We start from the raw sequence: 19,068 nt of genomic DNA, 5'->3' as shown, positions 1-19,068 counted from the left end.
ACAGTTTTTGCATGAATGAGTGATATAAAATTATCAAAAAATATTTATTGTGAAATAAATCTTTATTAAACTGCAATTCAACATTATCTAGATTCCATCTCATGATTTACTCCAACTAGGAAATCTTTCAAGTGGCAGGTTTCTTCTTTCAAAGAAAAATTTATGCTGTACATTATGAAGTCAAAAACTTCACAGTGTGAATTTATTTCAAATGGAGGGCACCGCTGTATTTGCTTATATTTAATCATTTGATTTCAGCCAAATTTATCGTCTACTTTGCTTTATCGTATCCTTAAAAACCTTGCTAGAGTGCCTCCTACATTACAGGACTGCAATGAAAATGGAATGATTAAAAAAAATCCCAAATCAAAGTGTTTTGCATAAATGCATGAATATTAGCTGCCTATAGTTGCAAATGTTGTAGTTTCCCCTTATCTGTGGAGGATACATTTCAAGATGCCCCAGTGGATGACTGAGGACACAGATAGTACCAAACCCTGTAAATACTAATAAATACATACATAGAATAAGGTTTAATTTATAAATTTGGCATAGTAAGAGATTAACAACAATTAATAATAAATAACATAGAATAATTAACAACATATTAAAATAAAAGTTATGGAAATGTGGTCTCTCTCTCTCAAAATATCTTATTGTTCTCTACTGTAGTCACTAATAGCATGAAAAGGAAACTGCTGACAAGGAGGGGACAACTGTAAACACTCCAGAGACATTTTGATTCATGGAAAAATTGAAGGGACTTTTTTTTATATATTTTTTGAGACCGAGTCTTGGTCTGTCGCCCAGGCTGGAATGTGGTGGCGTGATCTCAGCTCACTGCAACCTCTGCCTCCCAGGTTCAAGCAATTCTCCTGCCTCAGCCTCCTGAGTAGCTGGGATTACAGGCACCCGCCACCACACCTGGCTAAGTTTTTTGCGTTTTTAGTAGAGATGCAGTTTCACCATGTTGGACAGGCTGGTCTCAAACTCCTGACCTCCAGTGATCTGTCTGCCTCGGCCTCCCAAAGTACTGGGATTACAGGTGTGAGTCACTGTGTCTGGCCTGAAGGGACATTTTTGTTTTCATGGTTCTCTTTGTATTATTTGTGTTAAGTATATGGTAGATGTGGTGATTTCCAACGACAAACAATAAGGACTTCCCATTAAATGACAAAAAATAGGTTTTGCTACAGTATGATAAAAAGTAGATGAAGACATGAGGGAAGAAAGATACTACTGGCAAAGTGCACTCACTCTTTACTTGAAGATACTTTCTGGCATTGAAAGTCAAGAAAGTGGTAAGATAGAAGCCAAATGAAATAAATATGTTGCTTTTAGCTTTCTGTGCTTGATAGGGCTTGGCTCTGTGTCCCTACCCAAATCTCATCTTGAATTGTACTAATCCCCATGTGACAAGGGCAGGACCAGGTGGAGACAATTGAATCAAGGGGACAGTTTCCCCGTACTGTTCTTGTGAGAGTGAATGAGTTCTCAGGAGATCTGATGGTTTTATAAGGGATTTCCCCCTTCGCTTGGCTCTCACCCTCTCCTGCTGCCCTGGGAGGAGCTGCCTTCTGCCATGATTGTCCTCCCCAGCCATGTGGAACTGTGAGTCAATTAAACTTCTTTTCTTTATAAATTACCCAGTTTCAGGTATTTCTTCATAGCAGTGTGAGAACTGACTAATACAATGCTTTTTGTACTTTTGCATTTATTCTTCATACATGCACTTTTAGGGAAGGTGGCCAAGGTAAGAAAGGGGTGAATAATCAAGATACATGAGAGGTTTTTAAAGCAAATTCACATGTGGAAACTGAGTTCCTTGATCTCTCACTTGACCCAATCCTGGCCTAGATTCTTTTTACCTTAGACACCAAAATAGCATATTGACGAGAAGAGCGTTTTTCAGATGCTTTCTATTAAAACATATATTTTTAAACGTGTTGTTGAAGAAGTACTGGATCTATTTTATTCACTGGTTCCAAATTAAATGTGTTGCCTTTCCCCCTTCATTTAATCTCAGTCACTAGCAATCCTTGATGATATATGAGAAAAAACTCTTTCAGTCATCACCCAGTTTTTCCTGCTTTGCCAAGTGCTCTTGTCCTTTTCACATGGGAGCTTGGTTTACAATGGTAATTTTCTGTGCCCCCGACACCTTAATGATAAGATTTCATCTATATGAATGATGCATTGTGGGAAACAATACAATGGGATTAATTAAAATAACACTTCAAATAATCTATTTTGGGCTTGACTTGGATATGTTTCAGTACAATAAAAGAAAAATGAGATTTGCATAATAATTAAATCATTTTGCCAAAAAGGTCATGTCTAGAAATTAAAGTTTTTAAGAGCAACTTATCTCACAAAATATTAGCTTAGTGCAAAAGTAATTGCTGTTTTTGCCATTACTTTCAATGTATTGAAATTATTTGTATTATTTGTGTTAAGTATATGGTAGATGTCGTGATTTCCAATGACATTGAAAGTAATGGCAAAAACAGCAATTACTTTTGTACCAACCTAATAAAAAGTGTAGGTGCCCCATCTTTGACTCACTGTGGTATTCCTGACATGAGAACTGATTGTGCAAATGGTAATCTAGTTTAGAAAAGAGTAGTCCATAAGCACCACTGCAGAAAACACTTCTGGACACATGTTATCTTCACTCAATAAAAGCTTTTCTAGTGAATTACAACAGCAATATTTTGAAGGGCATACTTGAAAACCTTCCTCTCACAAACTCTGCAAATATAACAGAAACTCTTTAAATGGAGGTTTTATAATAAAGAAAGAAATACTCTTACAAGACAGAATTAAAAAAAAACCCAGAGTACTAGTTAAATGAACTAATACTGAGTGGGTTACATTTGATTGCCCATCCAGGGACAGGTGATACAAAGTGGAAATTTGAAACTGAAACCCCAAGAATCAAGTCTGGACACCAGAGGACATGTGTGAGTTAGAATAAAAATCCGTCCTCTTATGGAGCTTGTTGTTTCTGCCTACATTCTGAATGGGGAAAAATGTCTCAATAGGCCTCTCTAATATACAGGTTGGGGGTCCTAATTCACATTATTTGGCATTGGAGCTCCTCAAATTAAAAAAAAAAAATTATATAGAAATTGACCCTAGCAAATATAAAAGCAAAACTGCTCTCAGGGTTTAATCCCTGAACTAGGATTGTATAGGCTTTCTGCATATAAAGTCCCATTGAAAGTCAATTCATAAGACAAAATTATTATATGCATGGAAATGTTATACCATAAGCAAGAAGCAGTTGAAGCAAAAAACATAAGATCTGGACCTTAGATCTTCGGTAATAAAACTGTGCAACAAAGATTATAAAATAAGTATCTAAATTATTAAATATGTAAAAAAGAAACTATATGAAGAAAAAAAATAAAGCATGATAGAAAGCCTAAGATAAATATATGGAAAAACTCCACACAGATCTTCTCAAAATGCAAGTATAGTTATCAAAATAAATCTCAGTGGATGAGTTAAGTAGCAAATACATATAGAGAGAGAATTAGCCAACTAGAAGATGAGTCTGAGGGAAGAACAGAAATTAATAAAATAGGAAATAAAAAGAATAGAAGTTTCCAAAAGAAAAGTCAGAACCAAACATAGCTTAAAAAAAATCATATAAAATATACAAACTTCTGGAAAGATAAATTGAAAGAGAAAAGGAAAAGAGAGACAGAGAGGATAGAAGAACATCATTAGTAATAAAATGGAGACATAAAAACACATGCAATAAAGACTTTTAAGAATTTTATGATAATTATAATAAATTTACACTATTATTTTGAAAATATAGATAATACATACAACTTTCTTAGGAAAAAAATACAGTAATAAAACTTAAGAAGAAATAACCATTTAAGAAAGCCAAACGGCCAAAATCTAGCTACATATATACAGGCAGATTTATAATTTTACCAAACCTACAAAATTAAATTATCTCAATCTTATTTGAAGTTTACAGATTAAAGAAACAAGAAAGATAGTACCTCAACTCAATTAATGAAGTCATTATAAACTTGATTCTATAAACAAACAGATTTAAAGCCCCATATACATGCAAAAATACTAAAATGAAACCTGCTTTTTTTTTTGAGACGGAGTCTCGCTCTGTCGCCCAGGCTGGAGTGCAGTGGCCGGATCTCGGCTCACTGCAAGCTCCGCCTCCCGGGTTCACGCCATTCTCCTGTCTCAGCCTCCCGAGTAGCCGGGACTACAGGCGCCCACCACCGCGCCCGGCTAATTTTTTTGTATTTTTTTAGTAGAGACGGGGTTTCACTGTGGTCTGGATCTCCTGACCTCGTGATCTGCCTGCCTTGGCCTCCCAAAGTGCTGGGATTACAGGCGTGAGCCACCGCGCCCGGCCCTAAAATTAAATATTCTGAAATTTAATCCAGCAATTTATAAAATTATGTCATGAACAAGTAAGTTTCTTCAAGCATATATGAGTGGCTTAACACTAGTAAATCTAAAAATGCAATTAATTACACTAACAGATTGAAGGAAAAGATTATGTAATATGTTCAATAAATGCAGAAATTTTTATAATGTTTAATACTTATTCCTGATAAAATCTCTTCTCAAACTAAATGTTTTCTTAACCTGATAAAATGTTACTAGAATCTTATAGTATATATTATTTTAAATGGGGGACCATTATAAGATTTTCCTTTTCAATGAGAAAAAGACAAAAATGCCTGCTCTACTGCTTCCATCCAACATTATACTAATGGGCACAATATGACAAAATAAATATGAAAAATGATGTTAAGAATTGTCGAAGAAAAGACAAACTGTGATGAGTGAATGAAAAGAAATGATTGAGCTCTAAGTGCAGGGCAGGTCCTAGGGACTGTAAGTCAATATTGTCAATTCTATAAAGGGTTGACATTCGATATCGTAGCCATTTCTTAAGTAACAGAAGATCTTCTGAGAGTATTTTTCACTAAAGTGCTATAAATCATCATTTAGTCAGGTAGTCTCTGAAACACTCAACCAACAGGATTCTGTGGGGACGCAACAGTGCATAAGGTACAGTATTAATAGATAAACCACCCCAAACTTATGTCTTACTAAATTTCTTATTGAATGGAATACTAAACTGGGTAACTGCAACTTCAATCTCAGAGTGAAGATTAAGCCTCAAGGTGAGCTTGTGCCATCTGCTATGTTAAGCAGTCCAAGGAAGAATTCCTTCTGGTAGGTCATAATGATCTCACTGCAAGCTTCTGAAGACTTGAAAATATAGCACTCAAAGAGCTGTAAACTGGGCTTATTTTGCTAGTGCTATTTCAGGTAACTGTAAAGAAAGAAAATAACCCTCTAAATGAGTGCCAGCATATGAAAGATGTGGTTTATCCACAGTAGAGGCCCTAATGGGCTTGTCTCATCTCCTCTTTTCAGTACTGTCCTTTTCTTTCTTCTTTAGATATGATGTGCCTTCATTTTCTCTCTTAATTGCTTGGTTTGTCCTGTTCTTACTCCTCAGTCTGTCTTTGATTTGCTCTCATGAGACCCACCCTCCCTGTGTGCCATCTCCTTTGTTCCTCCTCTTTTCTTTCTCCTTTTCGTTACCCTGTGACTGGAATGACCGTTGCATTTTTAAGAAAATAATTGCAATATTTGTTGAATAACATGACTAAATATTGCTCTTAATTAGGAAATAACTTTAATCTTTCTAGACTTCTTAATCATTACACTACCAGAAGAGATTAAACCACACTTACTTATTTTTTTCTTTTTAGTGCATTACTGGCTTTTGATTGGGTAAAGTGGAAGGTGCCTATCTTCCTGATGATGGTAAAGTTTGCTGTCAACACTTTTGGGTTTTGTGCTGAGAAAAGGTGTGGTAGGAGGTTAGGAAAGGTTAAACTGGTGGCAATGGAAACCAAGGTGTGGGTAGGATGAGATATGAGGCTGCGGGACCTGTGAGAAGTTTATTCTAATCTACATCTGAGATGAAAAGGGTCTGTCTAAACTATAGTAGTGATGTTAGAAGTGGAAGGTAAATGACAGATGGGAGAAAGCAGAGCAGTATGCACAGGACTTTTGATTTACTGAATAGTGGTTGAGTGAATGAAGAAGGAGTGGCAATAATCACCAAAACCATTCCTGACAAACTGCTGGTCTAATGTCTGCATGGTACTCAGTAGCCTCAAAATCAAAGTCCATGGCACCCAGATTTACCAGCCCTGTGTTCTGGGGTAAATAATTTTCTGGGCTTTCACTACCCCACTTATAATGCCACTTGCCCTGTCTACATCAGTGAACTGTGAAGCTCTGATAAGACACTGACAATAGTAAAATGTTCTATGAATATTATATGATGGGATCGTAGCAATGGTTCCTCAACTTCATTACCACTAGAGACACGTTTTAAAGGCTGAGTGATAGCATGGAAAGGTTGTGATTTGGGGGCCATGATACTGACTTTGCTGTGGACTAGCTTCATAAGTTCAAGTTAATCAACAAGTCTCTCTAAGTCTCAGTCTTGGCATCTGTAAAATAGGGATAATGGCATCATCCTTCATTTTGCAGATTTAGAGATACATTTGTGAAAATGCCTGGCACTTAATAAATAAGTGTTTTTTTTTCTGTACTTTTATGTTTTTTTTCTGCATGTGCATCCCATATCAATCCATACAGGAAAAATTTTATTTTTTGCCAACAAAACAAACTGAACTAAAGTAAACATGAATTGCGTTTTATATTTTTAAATTAGACCTACCTCTTTCTACCTGTAACAATTGATGGATTATCTAAAGAGCAGATAGGCATTTAGCATGGACTATTAGATTTTTTGGACTGTATTCAAAATATTGGCTTTTTCTTTAAGATAAAATAAAATTTCTGTACTTTAAATACAGAATAGAACTTTTTATTATACTGATAAATTAAGGCAGCAGTTACAAATATTAGAGCAGCTTATACTTACAGGGTATTATATAAATTTAAGGTAGAATCAAGACTTTCAATACCTCTTGATAAAATAATTCCTAATTTTTAGTGTTTTCAAACATTTTCAGTAAATACACAGATGTTGTTATATATTTTACAGAATTGTTAGGATGATAAAGCACAATGATATACAAAGGTAGCAGAAGCTGGGAAGGGAGGAGAGATGGGGGGTCAGGGAAGAGATTAGGTAAAGGACACAAAATGACAGCTAGATAAGAGGAGCAAGTTCTGGTTTTCTACACCCCTGTAGGATGACTCTAGTTCACAATAATACATTATATAGCTTCAACTAGCTACAAGGATATTGAAAGTTCCCAACACAAAGAAATGATACATGTTTAACATGATGGACATGCTAATTATGTTGATCTGATCACTATTTTATATGTCTAAACATCAATACGTGCCCCATGAATATACATAATTATTTGTCAATTCAGAAAACAAAATAAAATAAACCAAAAACAATTTAAAAACCAAAATAAGCTAAACCAAACACAAATGGCAGAAACTAGAAGAAATTTTAACAACATACAGTAAAAGGTATAATATCTATTATTCTCACAGCTACTATAAATCAGTAAGAAAATCAATTTGTATATAGACAATTCAAAGAAATACGAAGATCCAATAAACCTATGCAAAGGTCTTTTTAAAAAAATGTACAGAGGAGCCAGTACCCGTGCCTGGCACAGAGTATAGGCTCATAAGACACATTACCACGTTCACCTCTCACGTGCTTTGCCATTTAACTATCAAAGACCTTTTCTGGTAGATTATTTTCAACTTCCTAAGTTTGATCTTTTGACTGTCTTCCAGCTTCTTTCCAAACTGAAAGAATCATCCCCCAGTGTCTTCCTCTTTCACCTACCAGGAGGAAAATTTCAAGGGGGAAAGAAAACCAGCCCAGGGTTAGGGAGTCCCATCTCTCAGTTTACTGCTCTCTGCTTTACTTACAACAGTACTCGCAATCTTTCCTTTTGCTCTCTCTATCCACATAAAAAAGTACAAACTGTTTCTTGAACTGGGGAGATTAAGATCCTTTTGCTCCCTTCTCTATTTCTACTTCACAACAATTTAGTTTCTCTGGGGAAGAATGATCTAGGATATTCCCTCCCTCCTATTTTGGGGCAGAGTGGCTTGTAGGACTTAATTTTCCATGTGTTTACTAGTTATTCATTCAACAGCCTTGTCCGACAGGTTTCTTTGAAAAAACAGTTTCAAACACTGAGATTCAAGTTACAAAATATAAGCTTTTAAAAGCAAAACAAAACAAAAAACCAAGAAGGAAATAAATTAGATTTCAATTCTTCACCACGAAATGTCAAAAGTTTAATCACCTGATGGTAAATGGCATGGTGAAAGAAACTGCACAGGGGAAAAAAACACACACATAGTTGTGACTTTTGCCCTTTAGAAACATTAAATCAAGGAAGACAAACCGACAGATGCAGCCAACTTTGAAACCTAATCGGATGAAAAAACCAAACATAAAATAAATGTGTATATTATCATTGTTTTAAATTCCCATTTTTTCTGTCTAGAAAGTTGTTCCTCATGTTGTTCTTCCTGGCAAGAAGAATTTTCAAGTAAATTAGTACTCACCATCATCTTTGTCAGGAACGATTGTAACCTGAGCCCCTGGGAACTCTGATCCGATTCTCCCCCCCATGGGCATACTCAGAAGGACATGGAAGGTTTCCTCCTCCTCGTACAAGGAGTCATCAATTACGACTATCCGACACAGTTTCTCCCGTTCATCTTTGTCAAAGTGGACAACACTGGTGTGGTCCTCAGGCCTGGATATGTAATCAGAGTAAGACAACACGGAAGTCGGCACAGTTCCAGTTGCTGTTCCTGGAAGCAGAGAGAATTCAAAAGATTTTTCTGCTGAACATAAGACAAAGATATTTCCAGACACAATTATTTTCATATACAGCATTTTAATGGTCAGTTGTAGACATGAACACCCCTAGAATTGCAATAGTAACTACATACTGTTATGTCTGTAGTAACTACATACTGTTCTAGTATCATGAGTTAACTTGAGAGTGACCTCAAACCTATATACCTATAAGGAATATTACATTTCAAGTGTTCTCTCCTGTCTTTCCTGTCAGTGGACTTTAGATCAACACAGTGTTACAGATTAATAGCCCCTACTATTCAAAAGCTTACTATGCACAGGCAAAGTGCCAAGTGCTTCACATACTTGTCTCCTTAATCCTCTCAACCACTCTACCCGGCTTTACACATTTGGTAACTGAGGTTTTCAGAAGTTGAACCACTTGGTCTGGGACCCAGAGTCCAAGGCTGGTCCTGAAGTTGGTTTTTTTTTTTTTTTTTTTTGAGTCGGATTTTCGCTCTGTTGCTCAGGCTGGAATGCAATGGCGTGATCTTCGCTCACTGCAACCTCCACCTCCCAGGTTCAAGCAATTCTTCTGCCTTAGCCTCCTGAGTAGCTGGGATTACAGGCGCATGCGCGCCACCATGCCCAGTTAATTTTTGTATTTTTAGTAGAGGCGGGGTTTCACCATGTCGATCAGACTGGTTGTGAACTCCAGACCTTGTGGTCCACCTGACTCGGCCTCCCAAAGCGCTGGGATTACAGGCATGAGCCACCGAGCCCGGACTCTGAAGTTGGCTTTTAATCACTCTTCTGTACTGCCTTTCAAATCATATATCCACGAATGAAAATTTTAGCAAAAGTCTACTCTGATATCAGTATATATAACCATTGGTTTTGCATTTTTAGAAAATCTGCTTATTTCCTAGAAAGGTATTTAGTATATTAGTGAATATTATGTATTAATTTTAATTTTGTATTATATAAAATCACCTTCCATAGGATATTTGCTCATGAGCTAAACAAACATTTTGATATTTCTTTGAAATGAGTTTCAAACTGGTTTTAATTAGTTTCTTTTCCTTGGGCATGCATCATTTTGGCTCTTTTTTTTTTTTTTTTAATAGTAACCCATTTCTACTTGAGCAGGCTTGGGTGGGCTTTAGTTCCTTATAATCCAAAACGCCTTGAGTATTTCAGTAAGTGACCAAGTGAAATCAGAAAGAGGACTCCTCAAAGGAGAAATCCTGAAGAAAGACTTCTAAATAAATCCTTTTCTGTATCTATGGAAAATTGATAAAGTATACCCTTCATGGCAAAATGTTATGGTTCCAATATGTTAAAAAGGCTTATTTATATCTCTTGGGAGTTATCTTAGTTTTTTGGCAAATCGAGCTACCTTGTTGGGTATAACAGACCACCATTAGCTCCTGGCTCACATCTCCGCTCCTCCGGATGGGAACGAACAGCTCACCAACATCTTCTTCAATGGAGTATTTGGACTGGGGAATAAATACAGTTGATTCTAAAGAGAAAACACAATTGCAGGCATTATTTTTGTCTGAGCTTCTTACCTCTGAAACAATCATACAGAATTAAAATTTCTCTAATGATTGATTTTTCCCCCCTTGAATATTCTTTAGAATAATATAGTGAGAGGAAAGGGAGGAAGGAGAGGGGAAAAGAAGTGGGTATAAAGGGTATAGGATCTGGACCAGTGAATTCTGAAATCTAAAAACAAAACCCAACATGGCTTTTATCTCCAGTCATTGCTTGCTTCTAAATGAATAAGTCATGCTGACACAGTTTTTATCTAACTTGGTTCTCTTGGCACACGTTAACAGCTTCCAGTGGAGTACAATTTGAGAGTTAGAAATGACCTCAAACATCATCTTGTCCCATCTCCCACTTTGCAGCTGAGGAAACTGAGGTTCATGCAGTTGAACTTATTTGCCAATAGCTGGCCAAGGCAGGATTAGAACTCAGATCTTGAAACGTCTGTTCTGTTGTTCTTTTCATCCACAGTGTGTTCTTTTTGGACAATTCATGATTAAAATTACAATAATGCATTGTTCAACATTTTAAAAAACGCTGTTCCCTTAGAATTGATAAATCCATTTATCAGCTATAAGGAATATTTCTGTGGCTCCCTTTTACTCCTGGCAGAATAACATATACAACATTACCAATTATTCTTTTTTAACACAGTCAAAGGGCATGCTAAATAATAAAAATGGCATAATTAATTTGTTTTAAAAAATGCAGTTATCATGTAAAATAATAACTACCATTTAGTGCAATGGTTTGACATTGTAAACCCCAAACAGATACTCTGGGATTTGACTGGGAGTCTGTTTCACTGAGAGTCTCATACCCCCACAGAAAACACTTCATGATTATTTTTAAAACAGTTAACCTTATGACTTTTAATGATTATGAAAGATTGCTGGAACGGTAGATACAGCCTTGGAGGTTCCATGCTCCACCCTGCTTCACCCTGTGCTGTGCCCCAGGAGCTGACAAATGAGAACCACACCTAATGTTTCCCTTACATTCCGGCTCCTGGTTGGGTCAGCCAATGGGGAATACAGGAAGGAACTTGGAGGGCGAAAGCAGAGTGGGCCAGGTGTTTATTCCCTTGGTTTCCCTCAGGGTTTCCAGAGCTGGCTGCACACCCTCCACAAAAGGTTAGAGTGCCTGTAGAGGCCTAGCTTGCTCTCTGGCCTCGGCTAGCCTCTCCTGTCCGGTGCCTAGATGTAGTGATAGGGCTGCTCTCATTAGCCTCAAAGCACTTTATCATGCCTAGGTGTTAACGGATCTTTGCCCTCTCCTTTCTAAAAGAGTCATGTGATTCAATTCTTTTTAAATTACTCATTTTGCGTGTGCCATTTGTTTTCTCCTGGGGTTGTGACTGATCTACTAATTTTTAAAATGCTCCCATTTTAAGAAATCTGTGAATATAAGATTTTGTAGCTAATTATTTATTTATCAAATATTGATTGAGTGACATTGACTTGCCAGACACTGTGCAGGGGATACAGAAGTAACAAAATCCTTGGCCTCATGGGGTTTTTATTATAGTTGAGGGGTGGGAAGGAGGAAGAAAATATGTATACAAGAAAATAGTATATTAGGGGCAACAAATTACATGAATAAAATAAAATATGCTGAGGGTGACAGGGAAGGCTGTGGCTGGATATGGTGTCTAAGATACACAGGAAAGTTGCAAAAAAAAAGTCTCTGGTAGAATTAGAATCTCACTGGAGCTGAGAGTGGAAGGTAGTAATAAAATGTCCTATATGAACAACTTAAGATAATTCCAGGTAAATGGATGGACAAATGAAAAAGGCCTCGGGGCAGGTTGTGCCAAGTGTGTACAAGTAACAGCCAGGAGGCCACTGTGCTTGAAGCAAATTGGGCAAGGAAGAGAGCCTAACATATGAGGCTAGAGAGGTAGTGAAGAGGTGGGTGGTGGGCAGGTCACATGAGCCCCTCAGGACTATTGGAAGATCTTTGGTTTTTACTCAGAGTAAGATACGGAAATAAACAAAGACCAGATGGGAAGAGAACAAGCAAATGCTGTTTATTCAGAACTTCCTTTAGCAGTGGAATCAGCCACTGTCACCTGTGTTTTGATAAAGATTCAAAGACAGGCAGAGAAGGAGGAATGCCTAATAGTGGAAAAAAGGGAAGGCTTCAGGTGTGCCCTCACTGGAGGTTGTTGGCGTGGCGAAGCTCTAGTGGATTAACTAGAAGTTGGGTATCCTGTGGTTAGAGGTGCATATTTGGCTCTGTCTGGTTGTTCCAAAATTTGAAGTGGAGACAAAAATTAGGAAAGCCATCATCAGATCCTGACCACTGGGGGCTGATTGCCAAAAAAAGTTGTCTTTGGCTTTCCGGTTGCTGTAGGCTGTGCTGCAGAGTTGTATTTTAATGTGTGGTCTGGCATAAGAGACTGAATGTGAGAGACTGAATATGTCTCTAATATTCAGTCCCTCAATATGAAATCATAAGAAGGCTTTGGAGATGGGGTGAAGGGTTCCATAATCTGACATACTTTAAGAACATAAGCTGTGGCTGCTGTAAGATAAAGAGACACCAGGTCCAAGAGTTGAAGTAAAGAGCCTGATCAGGAGATTTTGCAACCACGCAGGCAAGGGATCAGGGAAGCTTGGACCAGGCAGTGGCAGTGGAGGTGGAATGACAGGGCTGCATGACAGAATATAAAGGTTGAGCCATTTGAGTTTTCTGACGGACCAGGTGTGGTATGTGCAAGAAACAAGAATCAAGGATGACTCCAAGTTTTGTTATCTTAACCAACTGGAAAGACGAAATTGCTGTGTATAGAGGTGAGGAAGATGGTAGGAGAATCAGATTTAGAAGCGGAAATCCACAGTTCCATTTTGAACATATTAAAATTGAGGTTCTTTTTAAATATCCAAGCTGAGATGTCAAATTAGCCATTTGAGTATAGAATCACAGATGTCAGTGGAGAGGTCCGAATGGAAATCTAAACTGAACATGTTGATGGTATGTAGAGCCACGAGTCAGAATAAAATCACACAGAGGAAGATAACAGATAAATAAGAGAATGGATCTAGGGATTCACCATGGGGCACTCAGAAGTCAAGGAGATAAAGAAAACCAAGCAAATGAGGCTGAGAAAAAGTCCTAGCAATGAGGACAACCAGAGGAGTGTGGGCCCCAGAGGCCGGTTACAAAAAGCATATCAAGGAAAGGGGAAGGATCAGTTGTTTCAAAAGCTGCTAACATGTCACATGAGTGAAGAACTGAGAGGGGATCATCAGATTTAGCAAATAAATCTGTCACCAGAAGTTGGTTATTTTCACCAGAACTGTTCCAGTGAAGTAGAGGGTGAATAAACCCTGAACAAGTAGGTTTAAGAGATGTGTGAGGAGAGGAACAGGTGACACCAGGTATAGGCATTTATTTCAAGAAGTTTTGCTTTAAATGGAAACAAGTGACATGGAGAGAAATGTCTATGCTGGTTTTTACTTTTTATTTTTTTTACTCGTGTGTCAGCAATCTTGGTAGCTAGGGACGTCCTCACCATCACTCAGACATCAAAAATATGAACGCTTCACAGATTTGCTTGTCATCCTTGCACAGGGGCCGTGCTAACTCCAATTTCAGTATGTGACCTGCCCAAGTGAATACTTGTTTGTTTTTTTAAAATATTCTTTTTTTTTTTTAGATTTTACTTTAAGTTCTGGGATACATGTGCAGAACGTGTAGGTTTGTTACATAGGTATACATATGCCATGGTGGTTTGCTGCACCCATCAACGCATCATTAGGTTTTAAGCTCCGCATGCATTAGGTATTTGTCCTAATGCTCTCCCTCCCCTTGCCCCCCACCCCCCAACAGGCCCCAGTGTGTGATGTTCCCCTCTCTGTGTCCATGTGTTCTCATTGTCCAACTCCCACTTATGAGTGAGAACGTGCAGTCTTTGGTTTTCTGTTCCTGTGTTAGTTTGCTGAGAATGCTGATTTATTTTTAAGATGAGTTTTAGTAAGAGCAAGAATTACACCTATTATTATGAACTAAGGTTTTTACCAAATACAAAATTTCAGTGTAGAAATTATCATAAGACTTGAGTACAAATAATACACCAAGTATCACTGAAAATTCAAGTCAAATATTCAATTAGTTTCAGTGAGTTTGTTTTCATTAACTTATGGAAATGTGCTCTAGTATCACCTAGATTTTGGTAGTCTTCAGGTCATGGACTCCGTGGCATTAGTATGAAATACTACATAAAGTTTGATTTATTAGGGTTTTTGTTAACTTTTATTTTTTTTAAGTTCAGGGGTACAAGTGCAGGTTTGCTACACAGATAAATGTGTGCCATGATGCCTTGCTGGACAGATGTTAAGCCTAGTACCCATTGGTTATCTTTCCTGATCTTCTCCCTCTGCCCACCCTCCACCCTCTGAAAGGCCCAGCGTATGTTGTTTCCTGATATGTGTCCATCTATTCTCATCCTTTAGGGTTTGTTATGGGCTGAATGTTTGTGTTCGTCCTGTATTATATGTTGAAGCCCTAATCCCCAAGGCAGAGGTATTAGGAGATGCAGCCTTTGGGAGGTACTTTGGTGAGGTCATGAGGGTGGGGCCTTCAGGATGGGATTAGTGTCCTTATAAGAAGAGGAAGACAGAGGTATTTTTCTCTCCAAGAGCATGCGCCAAGGAAATGTCTTGTGAAGACTCAGAGAGAAGGTAGCCATTTCCAAGCCAGAAAGAGGCCCCTTACCAGGAAGCAAATCTACCGGTACCTGGGTCTTGGATTCTCCAGCCTCCAGAACTGTGAGAAAGAAATGTCTGTTGTTTAAGCCACCTCAGTCTGTGGCATTTTGTTATAGCAGCCTGAGCTGACTAACACAGCGCTGATTATTCATAAGATTCATTCTATACTTCTAATCTATACTGGCCAGGGTTTTCTTTTCAAATAAGTTATTCAGAAGTGGTCCATGTATGGGATTTTAATTTAATAAGCTTTTTAAATGTTTAAAGCTCAAGCACCTGAGTTTTGATTCTTCCTATACCTTATGACCCACGGAGGTTTGATTAAACAATCCAGGACTTCTTGCCAGTGCCAGTAAGTTTGAATTAGGAATAAAAAAGAAAAGTGAGTGTCTGGGCTGTGCCCTTCGCTCTGGAATTCACTCCTACAGTCAATCTGACAGAGAGTAAATAGGCCCAGTATCAAGTTTAGGTCTTCTGTTGACCTAACTTCTAACAGAAATATGTAGGCTGTGGGAAAAACTGGAAAAGGGTCATCCCAGAGACAAAGAAAGGCTTCCCTGATAGACTTTTCAGTTAACATTCCTTTCCAACTTCGCATTATAAATACAATGGAAGTGTCTATGCAGACTGCTTTAAGTAAGCACAGCACTTTAAGTGCAAAATCCCTAAAAGTGGCATTTGTAGACTACCCTTAAAAATTATTAGTTAGTAGGCATGGAGTTCTTATTATTTGCTAAGCTCTATTCTAAACACTTCACATGACTGGCTAGTTTTATCCTTGCAACAACCTTTGAGGTGAGAATTATTATGACTCACTTTACCTCTGAGGACACGGTGTTAAGTGAATAGCTGAAAGTTAGGTTGGTAGGTGGCGATGCTGGGATTTCAACCCAGAAACTCCGTGTCAGAGCCCACCCAGGCTCATAACCACTACACGCTACTGCCTAAGAGAAGACTGCTCAGGGTAGCTGGGTGTGGGAACATCACTTACACCAGAGAAAATCAAAAGGTTAAATTGAGATGAAAAAGAGCAATACAAAGTACTACTAAGGCAGAGAGATGGCCATTGCAGTAGAATCAGAAAAAAATGAAGTTAGAAACAAATATTTTGAGAATTCTTTTTTAAGATCCAGTATTTTCATAGAAATTATATATATACACGATTATATACATACACAATTATGAAAGTATATATAATTTTATAACATATGTCCAATATGCATATTAATAAATCTTCACAAGTACGAAAAAGTATATAATGTATATAGTATGTTAGTATGTATACAGAGTATAATGTATGTATATCATAATATAAAAGTACACATGTCAAATCCCATTAACACACTGGATTGGAACTGCAGCTGTCTTTGCGAAGATGTTCATTGAGAGACAAAGTAAGGGCTACATTATAGAAATAGTCAACTCTCAAAGAAGAAAGATGACTGCAGGGTTGTCCTCTCAAATGTTAACAATGGTTACTCCCAAGGGGTAAGGTTGCAAATGACTTTTTGAAATTAAGGGAATAGACCTCTGTTTTTTTTTTCTTTTTAGCAGTTTTAGATTCAGAGACCAACGAATGGACAGTGCATATGGTTCCCATATATCCCTTCACTCTCTCTCATTTTCCACCATTATTAACATCTTGTATTTGTTTTTGACAATGAACATGTGTTACCTTTATACTTTCAGATCGATTTAATTACCCTTTATTTTGAAAGAAAGAGTAAAGTGGATGCATTCTTTATTAGTCCACGTGACTATACTGTAATGAGTACTGCCATTTGTAACTGCAGTTTTTATTTTTAGGTTTTGACTGTGCTACAGCATAGGCAAAACTGATTTCTGTTCTCAGACATAAAGTAGTTGTAGCTTCATTTGAAAGAGAATGTACATTTTGTCCCTTCTCTCAATTATATTTTACAGAGGATAAAAAAATAAACAGACTCTGCTAAATAATGATAGAACAAAATATCTTCTAAAAATCTGCTATAATAGAACAAGAAAGGAGAAGAAAATAGAGTACATGGATGAAGGCATTGATTGTTCCTTGCCTTTAAGAAATTTGTCACATTCAAAAACAACTCAGCAGATATTCCAGATTCCAGTGCATTTTCAGGCCACTATGGCGCCCTCAGACTGGCCAACAAGTGGCACTGAATACAGCAGAGTCTGTCATTGATATATTTGAACTTGGACAGCTTTCTTATATTTCTATAGTCTGTTTGTTTTACTCGAAAACAGACATAGTAATACAGACTAATTTTCACAGGAGCTTGAAAAAGAAATACATCAAAGTAATGTAAACATACCCAAACCACATGATAATAAGTGCTATGAGTTCACATCAAGATATCATGAGGTCCAAAAGTTATCCTTTGGTACTATACAAATGTGTTGGTTAAAGTGAATCTTCGGGGTCGGGAGTGGTGGCTCATGCCTATAGTCCCAGCACTTTGGGAGGCCGAGGCAGGCAGATCACTTGAGGTCAGGAGTTCGAGACCAGCCTGGCCAACATGGTGAAACCCCGTTTCTACTAAAAATACAAAAATTAGCTGGGTATGGTGGTGCACACCTGTAATCCCAGCTATTTGGGAGGCTGAGGCAGGAGAATCACTTGAACTGGGGAGGTGGAGGCTGCAGTGAGCCAAGATTGTGCCACTGCATTCCAGCCTGGGTGACAGAGTGAGACTCTATCTCTAAATAAATAAGTAAATGAAGTGAATCTTTTGATAATCTTCGTTTGAATTATTAAATGTTTTTATTTTGTAAATGGAAAAACTTTCAGAAAGTTTTTCATGACTCAAGTTTTATTTTGCACCTTTTTTTTTCTTATCCACTACTCAGTGTCAGAAACTAAGCGCTATACTTTTACCAAGTGTTTGAAATTTTTTGTTTGCTTTGAGATGATGACCCATGCTTCACACTGATAGTTTCTTTTTAAAAAATGGTTGACTCACTAAAGTTGAAGCTCTCACATGCCTGCTTTATCATTTCTCTGTCATCACCTGCAGTGTACTATCATTTCACTAATTCTGGATCTTGAATTTTGGCACATTCATCTAAAAATATCAGCTAGCCAGTGACCTCCTTATGTCAACATTGACAGTGTGTAGAATTTCAAAAATAAGAATGAATGTTTGGGTTTCATATTGTAGTCAGCCTATGTCACCTGAATTCTATCGTATGAAATGGATTTGGCTCATTCAGAATACACATTTTTGCCTTTTCTTTGTACCCATAAATATTAGGTTTTTAACCTTTAATGTTAAGTTCTACATTCCTTTAAAAATGTGTTTATTCTCTATTAAATATTATATAGCATTAACCTGCCATGGGCCCACCAGAAATGATTACAGAGATCAAATATTTAATCTACTAGTTCCTGGCCATATTTTGGTACCATGGAAATATCAGAATGACTCAGTTTCTATCAGAAGTTGGCAGACATTTCAAGTGTACAAACTAAATAATTACACACACTGTTACAGGCTCTAGATACCTTTGCTAAGTATTTGTATTCAAATACCTCTATATTTGAGGTTGTTTTCTCCCAATAAATGTACATAAAACTCCATTTACTCTGACTAGAAATTACAAAGTCAAAAAAGAATGGGATCTTTATATAAAATAAGACGTTTTCGGTCTTGCATATTTTCCCTTAACAAAAATGGAAATGTTTCACATTAACTAATATCTATATGCTTTAAAGAGCAAGGAAAGATAGTATAATTTCTGACAGCTAGGGAACTTAATACACAGAGTTTAAGAAACTCTATCTTAGAAGCCTTTCCTTCTCTCTCAAGACTGGATACTCCATAGATACTCCTTCTATGGGCTCTAGTTGCTCTTTTATGAGAGGACATAGCATTCTATATTGTTAATTGTAACAATCTAGGGGAATGCAATCACCTAATTATATGATTAACTTCAAGGGTTAGTATGCCTTCTTCTCTACTACCTAGATCC

General features: G+C 37.3%; 1 protein-coding gene and 1 pseudogene across 1 annotated transcript in view; both read right to left on the bottom strand.

Annotated features, from left to right (window-relative positions):
- The window catches only part of FREM2 (FRAS1 related extracellular matrix 2), a 180,176-nt gene that overhangs the window by 71,922 nt on the left and 89,186 nt on the right, over positions 1 to 19,068 (bottom strand). Inside the window, exons 5-6 of the mRNA XM_015120958.3 lie at positions 10,236 to 10,361; positions 8,596 to 8,847 (exon numbers count right to left, since the gene is read on the bottom strand). Coding sequence (XP_014976444.3) covers positions 8,596 to 8,847; positions 10,236 to 10,361 — 378 coding nt within the window. The remainder of the gene's footprint in view (positions 1 to 8,595; positions 8,848 to 10,235; positions 10,362 to 19,068) is intronic.
- On the bottom strand, positions 13,922 to 14,086 carry LOC114673669 (U6 spliceosomal RNA; annotated as a pseudogene).

The sequence above is a fragment of the Macaca mulatta genome, chromosome 17 (assembly GCF_049350105.2).
Source record: "Macaca mulatta isolate MMU2019108-1 chromosome 17, T2T-MMU8v2.0, whole genome shotgun sequence".
Classification (NCBI taxonomy): domain Eukaryota; kingdom Metazoa; phylum Chordata; class Mammalia; order Primates; family Cercopithecidae; genus Macaca; species Macaca mulatta.
Note: the sequence above shows the minus strand (reverse complement) of the source record. Positions and strands in the feature narration are given on the sequence as shown.